The sequence below is a fragment of the Gouania willdenowi genome, chromosome 14, assembly GCF_900634775.1.
Source record: "Gouania willdenowi chromosome 14, fGouWil2.1, whole genome shotgun sequence".
In the NCBI taxonomy this organism is placed as follows: domain Eukaryota; kingdom Metazoa; phylum Chordata; class Actinopteri; order Blenniiformes; family Gobiesocidae; genus Gouania; species Gouania willdenowi.
This window is the reverse complement of record NC_041057.1, coordinates 27393767-27419801: the sequence shown is the minus strand read 5'-3', so window position 1 is coordinate 27419801 and position 26035 is coordinate 27393767. Positions and strand designations below refer to the sequence as shown.

The following is a 26035-nucleotide window of genomic DNA, read 5'->3' as shown; positions in this document are numbered from 1 at the left end:
GCATTTGAAATAATGAACAATCTAGCATTAATACTGAGGGGGGGAAATGAATTTTGGTGTCATTTTGTGGCGTTTTCTTGTCATTGTGTGGTTTTGTTTTACTTTTGTCATTTTGTGTTTGTCTGTCATTTTGTATATTTCATTTTATGTTGTTGTGGTCCAGAATATTTGTTGTTTTGTGTGTTTCTGTTGTAATTTCGTACATTTTACTCTCGTTTAGTTTTTCGTCATTTTGGACATTTTTGTTGGCAGTATGTTGTTGGTTGTTAGTTTGTATAATAAACTGTCGTTTTTTTAAAATTTTATTTTATTTTTGTTGCCACCGTGTATATTTTCCATCCATCCATCTTCTCCCGCTTAGCCGTTTCCGGGTCGCGGGGGCAGCATCCTCAGTAGGGAGGCCCAGACTTCCCTCTCCCCGGCCACTTCCTCCAGCTCTTCCAGGGGGACCCCGAGACGTTCCCAGGCCAGCCGAGAGACATAATCTCTCCATCGTGTCCTGGGTCTTCCCCGGGGCCTCCTTCCGGAGGGACGTGCCCTGAACGCCTCACTAGGGAGGCGTTCAGGGGGCATCCTAATTAGGTGCCCGAGCCACCTCATCTGGCTCTTCTCGATGCGGAGGAGCAGCGACTCTACTTTGAGCCCCTCCCGAATGACTGAGCTTCTCACCCTATCTCTAAGGGAGAGCCCAGCCACCCTACGGAGGAAACTTATTTCGGCCGCTTGTACCCGTGATCTTGTTCTTTCAGTCATTTCTATTTTCTATGTTTTTTGTTCTTTTTTTTGTCTTGTGTGTTATTTAGTCAATTCATGCATTTACTTTGAGAAACAATCAAAATGAGGCTGAGGTTAATTGGCAGGTGCTCATATCTGCTGTACCCCTACTGTTAAAACATAAAAAACCAATAGCTAAAAAGCTTCATTGTGAAACATAGATTCAATCATTTACTTTGTCACTTTTGTAAATACACACACATGAAATAAGTCACACTAATATTACATTATCATTGCTGCATATTTCTGAACTCGTTTAGAATCTTCGAGCAGGCATGATAAAATAATAAAATAAAGATAAATGTATTGATTGATACTCTCCCAGGATCTTAGAATGGACGTCATTTATACAATTTAATTGCTTAAAGAAGAAATAATACCTGCTAACAATAAGAAAAATGTGTTTCAGCAGGAAAAAAAAAACTGTAGAAAAGTATAGACTTTAAAATTCAACCTTCTCCAATCATGTTTTACTCTCTGGATCAGTGCTTTTGTGTGTGTGTGTGTGTGTCTTCTGCATAACTCTGCTGAAAGCATTGAAAACATACATAATCAAATATTGCATCCTGACCCCTTTTATTGAAATTCAATGTGTTACATTACAAAACCATACTCACAAATATGTGCCGGCACACAAACACTGAACTAACTTATCATTGCACACTTACTCCACTGTGATCCATCTCTATGAGCACAAGTTTAACTGAGTGACAGAAACTGAGGTGTGGGCAACACATGACAGTAGAGTCATTGGAAGGCTTTGAGCTGAGCATCCACAATATTTGAACAAATATTGAAAGCAATGATGCATTGATTTTTGGGGGTCTTTTGAGGGTGTTGTAAAAATTAATGATTTGCAGATATCAAATGCGGTTTGGCAGTGTCATCTCAACAATCAGCTCCTAAATTCACGCACACTCTAAATGCTTTCCATTCTAACAGCTCAACAAATCGTCTCGTAGCAGCTTGTGGCGCAATGTTTCAACTCTGCTGAAAAGCACAAAAGAAAAAGTCTCCTTTTTTTTTTTAAACTGCAGTAACTTTCTGCAAGAAGACATTGATTGGAGTGGAACCGGAAACAAAACTGTGTCCAACAATTCAAGCAAACCTTTTTTAAAAAGTTCCTTAGTCACAAGTTTGCTCAACCTTTACAAACTCCACATCTCTTGTGCTGTCATTTTTTAAGGAGAGTCACTCAAATGGCACATTATACAAAAAAGAAGAGAGAAAAAGAAAAAGACGTCTACAGCTTGGTACATAAAGTGGTTTGAGTGTGAGGCACAGGGCTGTCAATCGTTGAGTCACACTGAACATCATGTGTTTGCTGCAAATAAAAACACGTAAACCCTTTTAAATGAGCTGCATTTGATTAAAAGTATCTCATTTGGAGCTGCTCCTTCCTTCAGGTGGACCCATCAATAGGTGGGCAGCAGTCTCTGACGGCTGGGGGAGGTGTGGGGGGAGGACAGCCTTTCTGAGGACGATGAAGTGGTCAGGGCTGCCTGCAGGTTCACAGTCTTGTGGAAAAGTTTGTTGCTGATCAGCACGACAACAGAGAAGAGGCGTAGCTGAAAGTGGCTGAAACAGCAGAGAACAATGTCATCAGATCATTAGCATCATTTTGTTTGTGCAGAAGAACAAATTGGTTCAATTTAACCCAAAATTTAAACTCACTACAGCTTTGTTGGTGTTTTTGCCTCATTTGCACTGATGATGAACAGCGGGAACAGGATAGAGAACAAGCAGCCACTGCAGAGAAAGGAAATCAGTACAAATATTATTATTGACTGAGCCCTCAGTTAAAACCAGCCTGATTTACAGCCCTTTATATCACGGTTTCCCACTGTTTCTCATTCCAATTTTAAATCACAAATGTCAAGAATTAAATGTAGTAAACTCATTCGTGGAGTTTGATGGGCTGGGGGAGCATTGCCCCCTTGTGGTCAAAAGTTTTCAATATAGTTCTGTTTCACAGTGACTGTGAAACATATATATGAATTCATTTGTTGTTCTTTTAACAATACAAGTTATTTTTTGGCGCTCGAGTCATGTGACTCAGTTCTTCTTCTGTTGCACAATTTTTCTTCACAATGTAAATGGTGAAGTGACACTGCGCCCAGCAATTCATGTTATGATACTGCAGCAAAAATGAAGCAGAAAGTGGTTTTGTCATGAATTTACAATATTAATCTAAAAATGAGGATTTTTAATGACATGGCCAGCCTCGCACAGCTAAAAAAAGTAAACAGAAAACAGGGCGGAGCTGCTTTCTTCTTGTAAATAGGATGTTACATTTTATTTTTATTTTGTATTTACAGTAGTTTTACTGTGTTTTGGACTAAATAATGGGATTCATTGGATTTTTCAATGTCTTTGGAAAATTTTGAGGCAACTTTTGATGGAATATGTGGATTCAGTAAGACATGGTATCGCTTTAAATGTGAGCAGTGCTAAATTGTCTGTCGCCCATTTTTTATTCCAAGTTTGACGAAGTAATTGATTGTGTTTGCTGTGATGGTTGTGTCTTAGAATAGTTTATATGGTTAAAAATGGAATATTGTAAGGTTTCAAACGGTATATGATACTTGTGATACGCTGCTGTATTTTAAAATCGTTGAATGCCTTAAGTTTGTAAATGAATGTGAACATGCATTTTGACACATATTCGAAAAGATGGTGGACGTTATGACGCAAATTTTTGCATTCAGCTTTATCAATCATGTTACTAATCATTTTTGCATTAACTCACACTCACTCACACACTATCTCGTAATTTCAAATCCGAACGCTCAGCACCATTGACGACAAACTCGTCATTTGCGTTTTTTCACGGGGATCACTAGAAAACACCCTGGCGGAGGTCCCTCATCAATATCTAAGCTGTGGGGTGTTGTAGTGACCAACTGTGCCCTGACGATGGCAGCAGTGATGAGAGATTAGCCACTGATGCTACTATTAGCTGGGTGGGAGAAGGAGGAACGAGTGAGAATATAGCGCTACAAAGTGATATTGTGACATATCCAGCAGCTCACAGCACCACATACTAACACAGAACATGTGTGGACCTGAGTGGATTATTGATAATGTTGTGATGTGAGATAAAACCATCAACTAACCGGGCTAAACGGGTCATTGCTGCGTGTCGGGAGGAAGAGGAAGTTACGTCTGTGTGCAGACTGACGGGAGGGAAAGTTGGAGGAATGCCAAATTACAGTAAGAAATCCATTCAACTCTGACATAGACAGCAAAATAATAATAATTTTGCCATCAAAAGCCCGGTCTCAGTGTTTTTTTTTTTTAATGTTTTATATAAGGAAACAGTGCTCAGATGTTAGAGTTGTCACAAAAGCAAAAAAATAGCTTTAAAGTCACTGACAGGATTTTTTTTCTCAGCTTTTTGCTCTGAAACTGAAGATTTGTGTAAAACTTGCTCTATTCAACGGCTGATTACAAAAGAACGGAACAAGCCAGAAACAAATGTTTTTTTTTTTTCATGACAGTAGAGGCTTCAATCTTTCAGAATCTGGTGTCAGATTTCAGATGGTCATAGTAGAAAATGTGGGTCTTTAAAATCAGTCAAAATGCTCAAAAACGGCTGGCACTGAGGGGGGTAGAAAATGTGAAAATGGCTGGCACTGAATGAGTTAATGTCTATGTTACACACATTGGGGTTGGCGTGAATCTCAAGACGGTCTATCTATTTATTTCAATTTTTTCTTTTGCCCTCCCTGGCAAGAATCCTAAACCCACAAACTTTTTAGCATATAGGTAGTAGGCAGCAAGTTGGTGTTTGTTGTCTGGATTACAAAATGATAATAACCAGGGATGTACGTGGTTGTGTTTAATTGAAGAAACACACTGAGGTTACACACTGCTCTAGCCCACCACTAAAGTTAACCTCTGTGCACCTTTGGGTGCTGCAGTTTATTGTATATCACTGTTCGGTAACACCTGACTTACATGTTGAGGAGTAAGCACGATAGCACACAGTCCGACTGGTGTACAGTCTCTTGTTTTAGGTCCCTATTACCCCCAAGTTCCACTAGATGGGTAACTGCTGCCCAACAGCAACGGAGCCAATTTGTTTTCATTAAAGTCAATGTGTCAATTTCCACCACCTGTGTATGAGGAACAGCACTGCTATGTAACGACTCCGTCATGCCGGCGCCCTCTGCAACAGATACGCAGAGCATCTATTTCTGCTGGACGCTACAGCACTGCTGCATAAATTCAGTAAAGATAAGCGTGTGCAGGACAGGAAGTAGTGCACAGACACAGAATAAAATATTGGGTTTATTTTCAAAATAAAATACTACGTGTTCAAGGTGGATCATATTTCCATCTATTTTCCAACCCGCTTGCTCCTTTTCAGGGTGGTGGCGGTCTGCTCGTGCCTATCTCCAGCTTTCTTCAGGTGCTAGGACAGGGTGGCAGTGGATAGTATTTCACATATAAATATTGATCTTATCCATGGTTGAATCACAGTAAGATCCACAAAATCTACAGGGCAGGAGTCAATTTCCTTCTGCTCCTCTCCAAGGACACAAATAATTGTTTGTATGGCTTTGTGTTTCTCTTTGTATCGATTACAACACGCTATATCGTGTGATTACACAAAAATTAGCAAGATGGGGATTGATGGCTTGAGACAATAATTAACTTTTTCTCTGATGTCTTTTTGTTTAATGTCATCTAATAAACAGCAAATGACAAATAAAATATCTGGAAATAGATATAAATAACAAAGAGGACCCTGAAAAACAAAAACGGTTACTAACCTTAAGAACGGAATACAATAAATTAACATCTGATAAAGCAGCAAAAAGTTTACTGTGGTTGAACCAGGCCTTTTACGATCAGGGAGAAAAGGCTGGCAAATTGTTAGCTTGGAGAATAAAAAAAATAAAATCTGAAAGGGCAATTAATGGCATAACTACGCAACCAGGAGAGATGCTGAACGATCCTCAAGATATTAATAATGCATTTAAGGAATTTTATCAATCATTGTACAGGTCGGAATGCTTCCCTACTCCCGCTTATAGAGATACCTTTCTTAATCATCTTCGGTTCAATACAGTCACAGAGGAGGTTAAAGAGGACCTGGATAAAGACATAACAACGGAAGAGCTACTGCAGGCCATTAAAAGTATCAACTCAGGTAAAGCTCCGGGGCCTGATGGCCTACCAGTAGAGTTTTACAAAACCTTCCAAAAGCAGTTACTGATCCCACTTTTGAGTATGTTTAATGAGTCATTTAACAGTGGCACATTACCACCAACCTTAAGACTTGCTACAATGATCCTTATTTTAAAACCCGGGAAAATACCAACTAATTGCTCTTCATACAGGCCTATTAGCCTCCTGGGAGTTGACACAAAAATACTGTGTAAAGTTCTTGCTAAAAGGCTAGACCCACACATCCCTTCTTTGGTACATAGCGATCAGAACGGGTTTGTACAGAGTCGTCATGGCTTTCATAACATCAGAAGGGTCCTCAACATAATTAATTCCCAAAATAATACCAGGGATACAGCGTTGTTATCTCTAGATGCTAGACAAGCGTTTGATAGAATCGAGTGGCCTTATTTGTTCAATTTGTTACCAAGATATGGACTTGGGGGAAAATTTCTGAAATGGATAGAATTACTGTATACCAACCCTACAGCACGTGTAATGACAAATAATAATTTATCAAGCCCGATAGTGTTGGAGAGGTCAACCCGTCAGGGCTGCCCCCTTTCCCCATTATTGTTCATTTTGGCCATTGAGCCTCTAGCCATGTCCATTAGAGCTGAGACCAATTTGTCAGGTATAACTATTGGAGACCATGAACATAAGATATCATTATATGCAGATGACGTAATCCTTTTTTTGTCAAACCTATCTAACAGTGTCCAGACACTATTACATCTAATTAATAAATTTGGTCAGTTTTCTGGATACTGTATTAATAATGCAAAATCTTCTATACTCTTTTTGAACAAAGACGAAAGAATGAATCCAGTTATAAGTACACCCTTTTCTAGTGCGACTGAGGGCTTTACCTATCTTGGAATTAGGATTACTCCCCAAATTAACACAATTGTTGAAGCAAATTATGACCCGTTGATGAGAGAGGTACGAGAATCGCTTGAAAAATGGACAACAATGCCAATATCAATGATTGGCCGGATCAACTTAATTAAAATGACTATCTTGCCAAAATTTTTATACCTGTTTCAATCGCTCCCCCTACCACTGCCAAAAATTTTTTTTAAAGAAATTAATCGTGTATTTTGTAGATTCATCTGGAACAACAGAAAATCTAGACTCAGACTTAGCTTATTGTATATGCCATATGATAGGGGCGGTTTACAAATGCCCAGTTTAAAGTGGTATTACTGGGCCGCTCAGCTACGCAGTACTATGTTTTATTTTGTTAAACAATCCCCTCCAGCATGGGTTTATATTGAACAGGCATCAATATCTAAGCTGCCATTAAACCTATATCTATATTCAGCAGATTTTAAAATCTTAAAAAAAACAACAACAAATCCTTTCCTTAAAAACTCTATTGATATATGGTTTAAAGCCCATAGACATATTGGTGATACACCCCCCATCTCTCAATTTTCACCCATTTGGGGTAATGCGCGGTTTACTCCTGGCAGGGCAGATGGTGGCTTTCAGATTTGGGCCGACAGGGGGGTGCAAAAAATTGGAGACTTGTATGTTCAGGGCACTTTACTAACATTTATTGAACTTTGTTTTAAACACTCACTGCCCAAAAAACACCTCTTTAAATACTTACAATTGAAGCACTTCATCTCGTCAAAGCACCACCAGGCTATATGCGAGCCACCGCTGTCCCACCTCGAGGATATTGTGTTAAAACACATGCATGGGAAACGGCAAATATCTATAATATATGCAGCACTTGTCTCATACGACAAGGAGTCTAGTCATGATAAAAGGAGGGCATGGAGCCTAGATATTAAGGAAGATATTGAAGAAACTGAGTGGGCGACAGCTTGTCTAAAAGCTCAATCACAAACCATTAATACCCGAATGAAACTACTGCAACTCAAGTGGCTAATGAGGACATACATGACTCCTGAGAAACTTAGTAAATGGTCCCCTGGCATTCCAGATACATGTGTAAAATGTTTGACTGAGAAAGGTACTTTAGTTCATTGTGTATGGGAATGTCCCAAGTTGGTAGCTTTTTGGAAAATGGTTGTCCACACTTTAAGTAAAATCACAGGTATTCAGGTACCCTGCTTAGCAAAACTTTGTATCTTAGGGATATATCCAAATAACTTTCCTTCTAACTCCAAGTGTAAAACTCTGATCAACTTTGGCCTCCTGCAGGCCAGGAGGATGGTGGCTCTGTCTTGGAGAGAGACTGAAGTATCTTCTGCACAATCCTGGATTAGAGAGATGGCAATGTGTGTTACATTAGAAAAGCTAACCTATGTAATTAGGGGCAAAGCACAAGAATTTGAAGAGGTGTGGACACCCTTAATGGACTTTCTAAGGCAACAATAGAATATATTTTGCTGCATGGTTATTGAGTGTGATGACTTATTATTATTATTATTATTATTATTTTTGTATTACTTATTTATTTTACTTATTTTTTTTTCTGTTATTATTTACTTTTTTGTATGTGTATACGCTGAAAGACCAGCTTGCACTTGATTGAACAATTAGTATGGTGCGTGTTGATGTGTTTTATATGCTGCTACTGAAAATCAATAAAAACATTGTTCAAAAAAAAAAATAAACAGCAAATGAAGACCAAAGGTATCCATGCAGGGTTAAAAATGGAAGCTAAATATGTTTGATACTTTATTATTGATAGATGACAGATTATCATCATCATCCTCACCACTTTGCTTTATTTCAAGCGATTTCCTGCTGTCTGCAGCACCAGCCATTTCTCTGTTGGTGTTTTTAGACTATTATTTTCATTTAGACCAGAGTCTACAAAATATTGAATAATTGCATGATTGTTAACTTATTAATACATTTTTACCCGATCAGGCTTATCACTGAAGGGATATTATAGAAGCTTTGTTTTTACACTTTACTAGTTTAAAGTTTCTGAAAGTAATAATAAAAAGAACCAAAAGTCTTACTGACCTAATGATGTAGGAAGAGGGCAGAGCAGTCAACAGAGCCATTGGCAAACCAAAGCCAAAGTAATAAGGCCAGTTCCTCTCGATGTTAGATAGCCGTTGGTGCATCTCGATGCCTTCAATATAAAAAAAGAGAAATGCTCTGTTTAAAATGCAAATTTTACTTCACACTTCTACTGTTTAGGTGATGAGCATCTCACCGTGGTTGAACCAGCGATACTCAAAGCAGTACAGGGAGTAGAGCAGAGACATGTGAAGAAGGCTAATCATCTGTCCAATGGCATCGATGGGGAAGAGGCTAACAATCATACCCTGCAAGAGACACAGTGACAGAACACAAGGGGAATTCACCAGACGACTCATAACAGTGAGTGAAAAAAGATGAAATGCTCTTAGAAACAACTTTTAAAATAAAAAAATCACCTATTTCTATTATTTAAACAGAGAAACAGCATTTGTGTGATATTGATATTCCTGTTAGCGCTTCCTTTGGATCAGAGCACATACTCTGTGTGAATTCCAGCAATAACAACAGAACACAATTCATCCCTTCATGACTGATTTACCTTCATGGAGTCAGGACCTCTCTCTTAAATAAGCTGTCGTCCTACAGCTCGAGAGTGATTAGTAAAAAAAAGTTTAACAACAGTCAAATAGAAGGAAGAATGGATTTGGATAGAAACTGAAGTGGATCTGTGTATAATATGTCCACCAGAAGGGCTGAACAAAGAAGGAAATGACAACACTGACTACCTAAAATAAAAATTAATAAATAAACAAACAAAAAAAATATGTCTAATAGTCTGCATCTGTCAGCCAAATGATGAAAACCTCACAAACGGCACTGTGTGAAGCAGAAAGTATGGACACAAACTTTTTTTTTTAAAGTGAAATACCAACGTGTTTTCTGTTTACAACTAATTATACTCAGTTTTTTAAAAACATGTTTTAACTTGTAACCTCTGGGAACGTCCAGAGGGAGCTAATGTTGCAGTTCTGAGTTACCTCGAGGAGGTGCGGCAGTTTTATGTTGAATAAGAAGGTTTATTTCCCAATGTTGACAAACAAATTTTGATAAGGAGGCGCGTTTGTAATCGGAGGGTCACCGGTTCGAATCCAACCTGGTCCATCACTGTGGAATGTTGAGTAAGTCCCTTGCCCTAACTGCTTGTGTTGTACGTCGCTTTGGATAAAAGCATCTGCTAAATGTCATTTTATTTAATTTAAAAACTTATTTTGTTCATACCACTGACACGTTAGTGAAGGTGAACTCTGATGAAGCCACAGCTGATCATGTCTTCATCTAGTGTCATCACACAGGGAGAGTAGATTTTATTTCCAACTATGAACGGAAAACCAAGTGTCTCGAAACAAAATGCTCTATTCTTTCTGTTAGTATAAAACACGTGTAAAACTCAAGGCTAGGGGGCAAAATCTGGCACTTTAGAACGTCAAATTCACCCTGCGCGCTGTGTCGTACTTTCCACAGTGAATAGAACAACAGGAAGGATTGACTTTGTGGATGCTCCTCACTGAACCGGCTGTTCCGAGTTGTTGTTGTCATTTTCTCCGTGTTTCTGTGTTTCTAACACAAACAACGAATGCGCTGCCGTGTCATGAGATATATCTTGTTGGGAGAGTATGGAGGCTGCTATTGAATAATTGTTTATGCTTCTTTAATGGTGTTTTACAATGTTGATTTTGGTATATTAACACTTGCCAGCGGAAACATGAAATTGTCATTGGTGGTCTCGATTTGCAATGCCCTGCCTACCCAACCCTAGTGCTCACAGTACGTCACTGTCAAGGACTGATATATTTACATACTTTCTCATTTATATATAATTTATACGTGGAAGTGCAAACCAGGGCACATTAATGATGCATTTCCTCTTTTTTCCCCCATCTAAAATCTGTGGCCCACTTAAGGTTAAACTAGTCTGTATTTGGCCCTTGAACTAAAAATAGTTTGACACCCCTGGTATAGTGAAACAATGTTAATGTGGCACAATTATTTTGAACTACGCAATCATTGTAAATTGAAACTGTTGATATAATCAACATTCATTATCCACAGTTTATGAATTTGCATCGATGAGAGATGTTGAGTTTAAAGTATTGTGCCTTTTTCCTTTTGAAGTTTCAGTAGGCAGATCACACTGTTGTTCAGAGTAAAGGTTGGTGATCTTAGTCTAAAAACAGTTTTGGATTAGGAGTTGGTACCTGAATGAGAAAGAGTGCCTGGAGCAGCAGGTTGAAGAGCATGTCTGCAATGATCTTACTGACACTGGGAAAAGGCTGGGCCTTACAGCCAGACACTTCAAAGGCTAGGTCAGCTATATCCTGCAACACAGAACAAATGAAGTCACAGTCCTACAAAGAACCATATGATTATAAAGTCTAAAGCAGCACCTTTCTGCTTTGTTATATCACATATATTGTGCGCTCCCAAAAGTAAACGCAAAACTAATCAAAAACTTTTTTAATAAAATTGACCTGAATAATGGACTGGTGAATAAATATTAGATGCTAACATTCTTGTATCCACAATGTGATGTCAGAGAAAAGGATTAATACTCGTTTCCTAAAATTTTCCAGATGATGATGTCACTATGCAACCTTCTTTTTGATATGGAAGCAGGGCCTGACCTGGAACCAGATGGCATTGACTATCTTGCTGAGGACAAACAGAGGAAGAACCCAGAGAGCGCTGAACACTGAGGTCAGGATGAACTCTAACCACGACCAAACGCTGCCGTGGAGGGACGGGTCACCTGAAACACACATACACACACACACCACACAACACACACACACAGCTTGTTGACTGACTGGTTTTACGTCACTTGACCCCTCTTACCCAGCAATCATACATACCAATGATTTTTGCAGTGAGAGTCTGCAGCAGTGGAATAAACACTCGATAGAAGAGAAACAGACTGAGCTGGAGAGAGCAAAACAAAGAGCAGAGTTACTCTGATCCTCAGCCTTTCTTTAAACACTTTACACGTCTTTTAAAATGCATCTAGAATCCAAGCCAAACTAAAAACAGGTTTCCTATGTTATGGTCATTTTTATATTCATCATCATATCCTCAAATGTATGTTCATGTGTACAATTTGTCATGTTTTAATACATGACGACTCCATTAATCTTTACACTTTTGAACAGCTGAATCATGATTAAACAGTACAGATCGTATTATTCTCAGTGCAGCACAGTCTCTGCCAAGGCCAGAATCTCTGCTCACATGCAGACATACACTGACGCACACACTTATCAAGACAGATAAAGACTGGAGCCAAACCTTCTCATAACATCTTCATCATCCTCCAACATTGCCACTATGGGCATCTGACTCCCTCCCTTTTGTCTCTCACTGTTGGGACCTTTTCTTATCTGTATAAAAAGCTTAAGCTTTGAAACTGTTGGAGCGGGGCGCGGCACTTCCTTCGGACGTCCGCCTGGACGGACGCTAATTTTGTTTCACTTTGTTCCATTTTGTACCTTTTTTCTTAGTTTAGAATAAACTATTTTTTATATAAAATCATCAATGCTTCTCCTGGATTCCATCATTCAACCAGAGCAATGAATCATGTCACTAAATGGGGTCAACCGTAAATTCTGCCGTAACAATTGGCGTCAACGAACTGAATCCATCTTCTGCTCTGTGGGGCGTCGATCGTGGACCAGCACTGGGTCGACACATTTGAAGCCCCGGGGCTGGCCCGCGGTGGTCCGCCCTCGGACAGAGACTGGAGCACGAACCATCGGTTGAACCTCAAACACCAATTCGGACTAAGGTAAAGCTGCCTTTATAAACATATATGTATAAATTTTCATTTACATATATATATATTCGCTCTGTGTTGATTTTTTTTGGAACCAGTCAAGCATTGTATTGATTTTCAGCTTTGAGCTTTGATTTTGATCCTCAGCTGTTCTGTGTTTTGACGCAGTGAATAGCCATGAGAAAGGCTCAAATGGTTGAGGTTCTGTGCTTTTTAATGCTGTAGGTTCTCTCTGGTTTTCTTCGGGCTCGGATATTTTGTTTAGGCATAAAATACGGCTGGTCATTATTTACTTTGGTTTTGTTCGGACACCCACAGCCTGTGAGGTCCTGACCATAGATAGACGGGCAACCAAAGTTTCCAAAACATCCCAGCGGTGCCATGATCTGAGTTCACCTCTGTACCGAAAGCAAAATAGATTAAAACCCCGAATCTAACCTAAATTGTGTTTCTGTGAATCAAACAGATGAACAACCCAATAAACAAATAATATATGCATACGCATATACAATCTTGGTATGATGTGAACTCAGATCATGCTTTCAGGCGAGTTTTACTTTTTTTTTTTTTTTTTATCTTTGTTTTTATTTTGTTTAAACGTGGAATCAGATTTCTCCCTTTGGCTTGGCTTTAATGCTTTCATTTGGACGAGTGTCAGCTTTTAAGAAAGGGAGAGAAAGACAGAGAGCCAAACACACACACGTCGCTGCTGTGTTTACTTTTTTTTTGGACGTGTGACCACACACACACACACACACACACACACACACACACACACACACACACACACACACACACACACACACACACACACACACACACACACACACACACACACACACACACACACACACACACACACACACACACACACACACACACACACACACACACACACACACACACACACACACACACACACACGTACAGAGAGAGAGAAAGGGAGAGAGAGCACACACACAGGCACGCGCACGGGCGCACGCACACGCACAGCCACACCCATCCCAAGAGAGAGGTGGCGCCCCTCACTGGCCAGTTTAGTGCACTACACACTTGTGACACAACATTGTGATTTCTCACCTCTCCTGTGCCTACAGAATAGTGCCATTACACACAGACACTATTTTTTATTTTATTTTGATTTCATGTTTGATGGGCAACACACACTCAAACACACACACAAAGATGAATACAGTATTTCATTTTATTTTATTTTAATATTACTGTTACCATCATTATCATTTTTTATTATTTAAATTGTTAGTTTCTGTTGGCTTTGTGGTTGCCCCCTGAAGAAACGACATCTTCAATGAAAGAATGAAATCACCTTCAACTCTTACGCTAATGGAATGTCAACATCATTCAAAGGACCAAGCATCAGAAGGAAATGGACAATCAAAGGTGTGTGACCTTTCAGGACTCAAGGACTCAACTCCCATTCAGCAAAGCAATGCTGAAATAACTCGCTCAGTCCCAAGTCAACTCTTCATCGTCTATGAATGGGCCGCATGCCAATGCCCCATCATCAAAGACTGAGAACCTGTGGGCGTCGGAGTGGACACTCCCCCCACCAATGAGTTGCGAGTTAAACGCCACGACTACTGCCTAAATGATGGGCAGCAACTGCAGACTGGTCACACGTCTGCTGGAAATCTTCACCAAAAAGACACTGTTTCAAAAGCCACAAGGATACCAAGCAACAAGAAGTCCACCACAGCCTTTGGTGGTAGTGCTAAATTACTTTAGCCTTGAACTTTGGCATGGAGGGGGACAACTAGCAAATAGCCAACAAGCTTCTCCTTCGCACAATACTAACCCCTCTATCTTCTGACTGTGCACTAGATTATTTTGTTTTCATTTATTCTCTCACACGCAGACAGACCAGACATACAGTCACACACCCACATTCACAACTATGAGAAACACAGGACCACCAGAACTTCACACAGAACCCTTCTGTTTGCCACATGAGATCAAGTGTGCCCATCATTTATCTTTGCTTTTATTCATTATGTTGCTCATTTATTTACACTGCTTTGGCCTTTATGAGAAAACAACAAACAAAGGGGAAGAAAATAGTGTTACTGATAAGGTTGTTTTTGTTTGCTTTTCTTTCATTTATTTTCTTGATTGAGGGGAGGCCCCCCACAATGCAAGATATGGTTACATCCGCTGAAGACAGAGCCCTCTGTTGCCTCAGCTTTTGGAGCTGAAGTTTTAATTTTTATTGGCCATGATTTTTTTGAGCTCACACGTTTTTCTCCTTTGTTATTTCTGAACGATTCTTCTTTTTCTCTTTTGTTTTTACTCAATTTCAGGAAAATTGAGACAGAGATTGAGGACTGCAGCCTCAACAAGTTTAAATTTTGACATTTTTTTGACCGATACCCTCGTAAACAATCTGTACCTTACCCTTTTTTGAAGCTGCTTGCGACAGACAGCCTAGTTCAACATTCATTGTTTTCATTTTGCGCGCCTCCCCCTTAACCGCGTCGGACTGTCTGGCCGGCCCAAAGCCACTCGACAGCATGGGGGGGGGTACCAAATTTTTCCTGAGAAAAAAATGTCCCATTAGTTGCTATGAGTACATAGGCAATTACTTTTCAAACAAGAAGTCCTGGTTTAATGTGCAGAAAAAGGATAAACCTTGCTAGGGAAAGCACTCTTCGGGGGATAGCAGTCCACCTGATTTGATACATGCTTGGTAACCGAATACCGTTCTGAACAAATTTCTACGTTCCCTTAGAGTGAGGGTTATTAGAGGTTGCGTGCTCCGTTCAATGTTGAGTGATATTAGAGGTGCCCAGAAAGTTCTGACAGTTGAGTTTCCCTCAGGTTGCAGACCGAGGTTGAGTTTCCTGCCGATTCAGAGGTTTTTTTCTTAGACTTCTGGAGTTTATGGTGGTTGAGTTATTCCCAAACTCTTATTCTTCAAGAGTGGCGGTTGAGTTTCCTGCCGATTCAGAGGTTTTTTCTTAGACTTCTGGAGTTTATGGTGGTTGAGTTATTCCCAAACTCTTATTTTTCAAGAGCGGTGGTTGAGTTTCCTGCTGATTCAGAGATTCTTTTTTACATTTCTGGAGATGGACAGCGGTTGAGTTTCCCCCGCGGACCGGGGTTGAGTTTGGTTATTGTGCATGGCCGTGCGATTTCTGCCTGATCAGCAGCTAGTAGACTGTCAGTACTGCAAGGGACAATACTCTAAGTGTAGACTCCGCCAAGGCGGAAGTAAAAAGGAGCGTACCTCTTAGTAATCAGACAATACCAGTAAAAAGCAATTAATTAACACTAAAAGGTTGCCAAGCATGGGGGGGCAATAAGAGCTCATTGACCCCGAGAGACGAGGTGGACTGGCTATCGCCGCTGGTGGGTTAGATGAGACCTATATTCTACTTAGACACTATGCAGCAAAACCTTGTGAATGCATGGACGTGAAAATTGAGGCATGAACGTGTGCGGTGTATGAATGACTGAATGATGACACGTTACGTATGCCTGAGAGAACCGCGTTGTGAGTGCGAATGTGCCGTGGACGTGTCATTGAGTGATTGACCGATGAATGGCTGTTTGACTACACATGTTCCTCTGTTTCACCTTCCTTTCCTCCTGGGTTTTGATGCACTAGATCTTCTCCCTGTTTTTGCCAATTGTGTAGTGGGGTGTTCAGAAAACACTGCTGCTTGTTAAAAGAACTATGGTTTTAGGCCTTGGGCCTTCTAAAAAGTTTACCAGGTTTTAAAGGTTTTTTTCTGGGTGTTTAAAAACACCAAACGACGTTTTTATATATGATACCACTTTCAGTGGAATGACTGGCTTTGACCTTGACTGACCTTACTGTTCATGTTCAGTGTCCATGTTTTTTGTTGTTATATGTGTATACTCGTTGTGGTGTGCACTTGTCTACGTCTTCGTCTTAGTTGTTGTTATTATGTAGCTTTTTCCAAAATACAGGTCGCTGTAAGGAGACGAATCAGATCCAACTAAAGAAAAGAGATGTTTTAAATTATCCAGTTAAGTCTTAATGGTTTCCTCTCTTTCTGTTTCTGAGTGTTTCCTAACAGAATGCCACCGCCTTCTCGACTCCGATCCTTCCTCTTTGCCGCCATGCCTGGTCACTGCTTCTTATGATGAAGGATGAGAATTAAAGGGAAGTATTGTCCATAACTGTAACTGGGAAGCAAAGGGGAAATAGAAATAGACACGTGACAATATGACATATTGTGGATGTTCTAACATAATATCTATTCCAGAGACTACAGAGACTTCCAATCCAACTGCAAAAGTGGGGACAGATCTTCAAATTTCCAAAGGGAGCGTACAGTTGACCCTGGCTTTGACCTTTTAAGGCTGAGGAGGAGGAGGTCGAGGAGGTTGGAGGGCACAAAGGCAGGCGGACACAAGAGAGAGGAAAACGGAGACACATCCAAAATGATCAGATAAGTGATTTTCCAATGATATTTATCATATGGTTTTAAGAATCCAAATGTATTCTTATGTAAAAAAGGGAAGGGAGGGGCCAACGTCCCTCTGATTTTTTGATTTATATTTTATCATAGGAAAATATACCTCAAACCCTCCAACCATTTTCTTCTTGTTCCAACAGCACTTAGCGTGCAAGACCATAAAACACCTTCACTGGGTTTAGACACGTTTAAGGGAAAAATTAAGTGTTCTCAACATTGGGTTGGTGGCCCAATCTGGGTCGCCTGAGATTTAAAAAGGGTCCTCCTGAAATTCTTGATAATTGATTGAAATAAGAGATAGTTTAAAGTTAAGTAACTTCCAAGCATTTAAGGAAGCTCTCCAAACCGTGCTGGGGCTCGTCACCCCTACGAATGGGATAAATACAGAGAGCAAAAGACAATATGATTGTTCGACTCAACTTAACTTTAATTCTGTCTAACCTTAAAGGGCCAATAATCTTGCTAAACTCTGGTTCAGACACAGAATAGGAGACACTTTTGCCACCAATTGACCTTCAAAATTAAGTAAATTACATCTCAAATAATAATTATGAGGGAAATGAATGAAATAAATGAACTGACAAATTCAGCTCTATAAAAGAATTAGGCTATGTGAATAGGTGTGGAGTGTTAACACTATTCAGAATAAATAAAGGATAGAATAAGATTTCTCCTTCACAAATTAGAGATAGCAAAGAAAAAATAAAACAAACAATTTAAATAAATAAATAACATTATTTATTTATTTGGTTAAACTCATTTAGCTTTCTCACATCTCCATGTCTCCCAATTGTATGTATTCATCTTGAGAAGACATGTAATCACACTCCACACTCCTCCGTCTGACTTGCATGTCCTTCTCCGTCCGACTTGCATGTCCTTGTAAACAGTGGTTCTCAAATTGCTTCTCACCAGGTAAGTAGATGTACCACAGATAATCACTGCAACTCCAGCTATGCTTCTTCTTACTCCAGGAAAAGAAAATCGAATTAATACTTCCTGCTTTTCTTTCAGCCTCATATTTTCCCACTCGCGTGCGAATGCTACAGATAACATTGAGCTAGCTAAAAGCTCACTAACCCACACCTAACCATTGTGTGATTGTGCAGCAGCACCTTTTAGGATCTGAAAAGCTCTCAGATCCTGACCTCTGACCTGTCTCTGCCTTCCTGGCCATACTAACTATTCAGTTAGTTAGTTAACTAAACCTAACACCCCTAAACTTTTATTTTATTCTATTCTATTCTATTCTATTCTATTTTATTTTATTTTATTTTATTTCATTTCGTTTTATTTTATTTTGTTTTGTTTTGTTCTGTTTTGTTTTTTCCCCCCCCCCTTTTTTTCTGTCCAGGTACCAGCTAAAGCCTACCAGGTACCAGGTACCAGCTAAAGCCTCAGTAGTGGGATCGCGCCTGTGTTCAGGTACCAGCCAATCCCAAGAGTTCTGTTTCGGTGTTTTTCCCCCCTCTTCTGTTCAGGTACCTTCCGATCCCAAGAGAGGTTGCCAGGTGTGTGGAGACTACCCTTCCTCAGACAACAACCAATCATCTACAACGCCGACCGGAAACGAACGACCCACACGGCAGTGAAGGTCGCGGAGCAGGCAACATGGATCCAAGATGATTGCCGACACCAGCTGATGCTGAGACGGAGGCTGACCGAACAATGAAGGGGGAACCGACAAGGCCACTGAGACACACACAAGAAAACGCTCTAGAACAAGGGCCTAGCTTTGTTTATAAGCCACACCAAATGCTCATAGCTAGGTTGAGGGAGGACAACCCCACACCTAGCTGCAGGAATACAGTCATAAACCCTTCTGCTACGATTGAGGAAAATACTCAAGGTTCTTCACTCATGATGCTATTGGTTACCCCAGTTACCACTGAACTCAGCCGATGAAGACGAGTAATGTCCTTGATGTAATAAAGGATGATTTTTGATGATTCATGCCATTGATAATAATGATGAAGTTTTTTTTTAAGGTTTATTTCCACATTTTTCTTGATATATCTGTGCCTCACAAAAGAAGAATATATCCAATGTATGACAATAACGATGCTAATGGTTAACCCTGACAGACAGCAAAGGTGGAATATAATAATTTTGTTTCTTGATTTGGTCGTTGAGGCGACCAAAAGTGGGGAATGTTATGGTCATTTTTATATTCATCATCATATCCTCAAATGTATGTTCATGTGTACAATTTGTCATGTTTTAATACATGACGACTCCATTAATCTTTACACTTTTGAACAGCTGAATCATGATTAAACAGTACAGATCGTATTATTCTCAGTGCAGCACAGTCTCTGCCAAGGCCAGAATCTCTGCTCACATGCAGACATACACTGACGCACACACTTATCAAGACAGATAAAGACTGGAGCCAAACCTTCTCATAACATCTTCATCATCCTCCAACATTGCCACTATGGGCATCTGACTCCCTCCCTTTTGTCTCTCACTGTTGGGACCTTTTCTTATCTGTATAAAAAGCTTAAGCTTTGAAACTGTTGGAGCGGGGCGCGGCACTTCCTTCGGACGTCCGCCTGGACGGACGCTAATTTTGTTTCACTTTGTTCCATTTTGTACCTTTTTTCTTAGTTTAGAATAAACTATTTTTTATATAAAATCATCAATGCTTCTCCTGGATTCCATCATTCAACCAGAGCAATGAATCATGTCACTAAATGGGGTCAACCGTAAATTCTGCCGTAACACCTATCACTTGTTCCAATACGTTTGACAGAAACTAAAATGTCTGAATACTGTTATTAGATGTGTTTCCATTACAGTTTTTGCAAAATGAAAGTGCAAATTTGTAATTGTACTTTGAACATCATTAAAGGTTATTTTGGAGCCTAGTAACACCGTGAAATCTCATCCCGTGATGTAACGTAAGATGTACGCTCAAAACCTCCTTATAACATTCCGTAGTATTCCTTTGTTGTTTGCTGTCTAATGTGGCAGTCATAATTTTTAAGTATAATGTCTCAGTCTCCCCTTCTCTCTACTCGTACCGCGCCATGTTTTCTCAGAGAGAAGTAGTCATGTGACTAGCTACGTCACGTTCTGTGAAGTGTATTTGTGGAAAAAGTGTTTCCATAACACTTTTGTGATACATTTCACTATAGAAACATCTGAAATAGCTTCTAATGAAAGAGTAAAAACTTTTTAGCAATATTTTTGTGTTTTTTTCAAAATTCATGTGTTTCCATTACCAGTTTTTATTGTGCAATTTAGAGTTTGAGCATTTCTAAGGGTAATGAAAACATATTTAAAGACTAGAGCAGGGGTGCACACACATTTTCGGCACACAAGCTACTTTTTACCACCGACATCTCTTCATGATCTACTATTACAATAAGTATCATTATATTATTATTACTATTACAATTATTAAAGAATATTAAATAACTATAGTATTAAGGCCAAGCAAATGTATTTGTATAGTGCATTTCATACACAAGGCAATTCAATGTGCTTACATGATTAAAAAGTGCATCAGAAGAGATTCAATAGTTAAACTAAATAAGGGCACCGGTAAAACATTTAAAATTAGCAGTAAAAACATAAAAATCTCCCTCTCAGTCATACGCAGAAAAAAAGCCTTTAACTTGGATTTAAAAATATTTTAAAGAGCTGACTTCAGCTCTGCTGGCAGTTTGTTCCACTTCTTTGTATTAAAATACCAAAAATAATATTGAAACAGTAACACTTAAAAACCTGGTTTGATTAAAATTCATTTGAAAAATATTTTGAAAATGCAAAGCACCAAACAGCTGCTCACTTCATCAAAGATCCACAATAAAAAGCACATGTGCCAGTCAGAAGCACACAGTGTCTCAGTATATTTGTAGCTCCCTTTGTTCTTTAGAACAGTGGCTCCCAATTCAGGGGTCGCGAGCCGTTGAGTGGAGGTCACAAGATGATTTCAAAGATGCTTCTCAGGAGGCGATAACAGATTTACGGCACTCACATTTGCACGTCACTTTACTGCACCACAGACACGCAGGTGTGTGAGGCAGTAGTTCGCTCACATTAACACACTGCATTAAGCTTGGGCCAAAATTTTAAAAATAAAGCATTGGTTAATAGTAATCAGACCAAAGACAAAACAGAAAGGCCAGTGGAGAAATAGCGCTATAAACACACACACTCATGTTAATAATCAGAATTCATAAAAAATACAAAACGTTACTGCTTTGGTTACATTAGGTCTGGGTGATATGAACCAATATTAATATCCCAATATTTTTCCTCAAACAGCTGCTCATAGGAAACAATGGGATATTCCCTGCTGAAATGACCAATAATTGTATTGAAGATCAACTCGTTGTAGCTTGTAGCTCATTGGCTATGTCATAACGGTTAGAATGAGACATGATTTAGGTCTTTCTAACTTTACTGAAGTGCTGATGAGGTGATCTATATGCTCCTCTGACATTGTTACACTGAATGATGTTTCCTGCAATGATTTATCATACTACACTAATGTTTCGTTATCTCGAGATAAATTTCCCGTTATCACGGGAAAACAAAGTCTCGTTATCTCGAGATCTCTAGAAAATTAAGTCGTTATCACGAGAAAACTGAGGAAAAAAATGTATGAAAGCATAGCCTTTTAGGGCTTCCGTAGATAGGCGATATCAACTAAATGTATTCAATTTTTTCCAATATAGTTTTACAATAAAAAGAATAATTAGTCAAAGTCAGTGGAGAAAAATACCACAAAGACCGTTTTATTAATCACTAGCAGCACAATATCAATATTTTGTGCCACTTTTGACTTTTTTATTCATTAAGGCTGAAATGTGTGATTAAATTATGTAGTATTTTTTAATCAAATTAAGGACGTTGTCCCTTTAAGTAAGTCAGCTGAGCCGCTGCCGGAGCAGCGAGTTAAAATTGTTACAAAAGACAAACACATGCACGGTTTTGCTCAAACGTCTCAGATATGATGGAGGTTTATTGAAGCAGACGGACATCTGCACTGAGCCTCCGACAGGCAGCCACTAACACAGAGAAAGCAGCTCTGATTCTTCTGTGTGTGTTTGTAGTGCAGACTTGATAAAGCCTGACTAATAAATGGTGTGATTTTACAGATAAAAAAACCTGTCTATGTGCTGTGTATGGGCCACAGACATATGGCACAGACACGGTACCGCGAGGGATAAAATATGCTCTTCAGACGGTTCTACGATCTCCTTGATTTGGCAGATCGCCGTCATGTTTTAATCCATCACAATCTAATATTGTCAGACTGCACACCCTTACCTGAAAGCATCTTGAATGTTAGCCTACTCAAAAAACGACCCTGCTGCTTGTAACGTTAATGAATTAATGAATATTGCTATATTAACACTGAAATAAATAGTAGATAGGATATTTGTATATTTTTATTTACACTCTGTCTTGGGCCCCCCTGTCAATCGACGTGCTTATATTGCCTTCGCGTTAATCCGGCTCTGCCCATGTGCGCGATCGACACAAAATGCCTCCGCAATCGACGTATTGTGCACCCTTGGACTAGAGGAAACTATGAGGTTCAACTAATGAAAAAAGTGTTAAACAGCTTACCCAGAACACTCCTCCATTCCATGCACAGCACTGAAATATCCGGCTTGCCACTTTGGGGTCACTGAAAGAAGAGAAGAAGGAGAGAGAGCGAGAGCGAGAGCGAGAGAAAGAGAAAAAAATAAATAAATATATTAATTTCATGGAGCCATTGTTGACATTCTTAACGGCATGCTAGATAAAAACATGTAAGCATGGTTCAGTCAGAGAATTATCACCATATGCCTAACCCTGGTTGTGACCAACCTGTCTGGTCTGCGATCTTCAACCTGTGCCCGTCTCTGAGCCAGCGCTCCACAGGCCCTTCTCCTCCTTTGTTCTTCCCTTTTCTGCTGGATGCGAGCATCCAGCTTGGATATTGTTCCAATTCCCAATATGGAGTCTTTCATCCCCTGAACAGCCCAGAGACAGGAAAAACACATGAGGAGATCTCTGATGCATCACAGAGTGTTAAACCTTCATGATGCTAAAATCGATCTGACAGTTGATAAAATATTGATCAGCATCTACGTCTGAAAGCTCTAAGCATCATCTTTTGAGGTTAGACAAGGATAAGGAACAATACACATGCTGCACATCCAATATTATCTAACTTCAGAGTGTTGCCAGAAAATGCAATCATAATCACTGCACATTATACAGTTATTGTTAATTAGAAAACATCCAACTGTTACTCACTAAAACATGGAAATGCCACTGTTTCAAACAGTTATTTGTGTATTTAACTTTACTCTGAACAAACCTTTGGTAAATGTGACCTTCAGACCTCAGCTTTGAATCTGCCACAATATTCAGATTCATTTTTAGCTACACTTCTCCTTTTAATATTTACAGTTATTAAAAGTTTATTTTCCAGTTCACTTTGCTTCATTTTGCACAAAACATTCTGCCTGATCAGGGCCTAATATCACGCTTTTATTAAGCTTCAATTTGTTACATTTATTGCATTTTCTTTGGTCAGAATATACTGTTTAACCTAAATCAGTAAAGTTAAACTACTGCCATTCCATTATGTTGCATACTTAAAAAGTGCTCTGTATAATTTATTGTTGGTTGTTGTAGTGTGGTGATCTGTGTATGAAGACTTGGCATTTCTGGAAATAACCACCTATAATAAAATGATTTAGTGGGACAATGATTATGGACTTGATCACACTAAAATAGTGCTAAATAGAATTAGCTGTTGTGAAATAGTTGTATTATGAGTTACAGTTTCACGCTGCTCTTACATCTTACACCTGCTGCTTACCGTCGCAACATTGCGGAGGAAGGCCCTGACGCTGTCTGTCATCTCTGGACCGAATGCAGATCCATCAACTGCAGAAGGAAGGGGGGCTCGTGACCTGATAGTCCGCTCTCATGGCAGGAAGTGGCTCACCCAGTAACCTGCCATAAACCCACACACAGCCAACCAAGTCAGGACAAGAGTTACAACACATTTGACCCTATGACCTGTGCATTTTATGGTTTAATAACAGAAAAAAGACTAGAACTAGGGTATATAACCATTTAAAACATATCTAATAAGTACGATAAGTTTTGTTAAATTGAAAACCTTTTTTTTGTACACAGACACTTGATTACATAGGCATCTGTAAGAAAAGGGTCCTAGAGCAATGTCCCAGCTTTATCTTTTGTTTGCAGTACTTACTTTGTCAAGAGCACATTCATTTGAGGAATAAGGTTATTTTAGATTATTGTTCTTAGACAGCAGTTCTTTCTTTGGCCAAATAATCAAACTACCTCCAACATCTTATGATGATAATGATGATGTTATTTATTTGTTCTTGGCTGTCTTCAAACATATACAATGCAATACATACAATAAACATTTATTTTAAAAACCAAAAATGGAATGGAGTGTTTTGCTTCTGGGGGATCTTGTAGCAGGCTGCTATTTTATTTTTTTGCCATCTATTGGGATGTCCTACTGTTAAAGAAGTAAATGACTTGTTGTTCCAGTGAGTGCAATTCACCTGGTGGTGCATCTTCTCCCTCCTTCTCTGTTTCCCATAATGCATTAGTCACTCTCTGTGTGAAACTGCTAAGCTGCAGACTGGCCCAGTGTGGGCAACAAGCCACAAAGAACTACTGCATGTTGGTTAATTTCAATCAGAACCAGCATTAAAATTCTCCACAATGTCATTGCACTGCCTTTGGCCACTTCATGCATCTGACCTGTAGCTATCCCATAATATATCCCTGGCTTTAGTCAGTTTCTCTCTTGTAATATATTTGATAGACAATGGTCACTGCAAAACAGAAAGACAACACAAGAGGTGCAGTTTTTAAGATACTCTGACCTTCATGTCTCACCAGCATCAACAGCTCAATTATTTATTCTTCTTCTTTTTCTCTCATGATATGAAAAGACCAAATTAAATTCAATTTCCAATCCTTATATATTAGCAGGCAATTGATATTCCCATAAGTGAATAATAATGCACTAATTTGTTGCTGACTCATATGTTGTAATACTAAATCCTTAAGCTGTGACAAAGTAAAATTTAATGTTAGGATAACGCAAACGAAATGAAATGACGAGTTGTAAATGAACATGGACCAGTGTTACTGGTTTCTAACATCGCCATTGTGAGATGAAATGTTACACAGTATAATCTACATGTTCTCTATTGTGAAGCCCAAACTAAATGGTTATATAGTGCAGGTTTATTTCCCAGTGACTGATTAAACGGTAACAGGCTGACTCAAGCTAGCTAACCACTGTAATAGCACAGTAAGGAACGTGTTAACTAACCTACTTTGTTCGACCACAGAGGAAATGTGTGTGTGTTTATGCTAATGCTATACACAATGGTCAGTGTGCGACCCACTGCCCGCATGGCCGTAGACTTGTGTTGCTTTCTGTACTGCTCTGTTAGTGTTAGCTCTCTGTACTGCTAGCTAACAGTAGTTAACTAATGTAACTATTGTGTTACAGGCAGGACAACGCTTTAACACACAGATAAACTCATGAGGAAAGCTTAGCAATTATCCTCGGTGTCTTTCTTACCTCATACAAGTGGCTCAAGGTTTGGTCACTTCTTAAATCGTTTCTTCGCCCCCCTTGACTCTGGCAACAACACCCACTACACAAACACTGGAGCAGGCACAGCTCTGGAAAACATATTGCGCAACCTCCGGCCACAAAGGATCATGGGAAATGTAGTAGTGACAACGTTGAGAAAAACATAAATTCTTCTTCTTCTTCTTCTTCTTCTTCTTCTTCTTCTTCTTCTTCTTCTTCTTCTTCTTCTTCTTCTTCTTCTTCTTCTTCTTCTTCTTCTTCTTCTACATACAGTAT

At 39.3% G+C, this 26035-nt stretch overlaps 1 protein-coding gene across 1 annotated transcript; it reads right to left on the bottom strand.

The window, feature by feature from the left end:
- Positions 1 to 1328: 1328 nt before the first annotated feature.
- ei24 (EI24 autophagy associated transmembrane protein) lies at positions 1329 to 25899 on the bottom strand. Its single transcript, XM_028466736.1, has 11 exons — positions 25745 to 25899; positions 23981 to 24117; positions 22978 to 23123; positions 22735 to 22795; positions 11772 to 11838; positions 11544 to 11668; positions 11118 to 11237; positions 9095 to 9206; positions 8899 to 9010; positions 2449 to 2523; positions 1329 to 2352 (listed from the first exon to the last, which is right to left on the bottom strand). Exons 2-11 carry the CDS (start codon positions 24020 to 24022, stop codon positions 2190 to 2192), a joined length of 1023 nt encoding a protein of 340 aa, XP_028322537.1. The 5' UTR covers positions 24023 to 24117; positions 25745 to 25899; the 3' UTR covers positions 1329 to 2189.
- Positions 25900 to 26035: the final 136 nt, after the last annotated feature.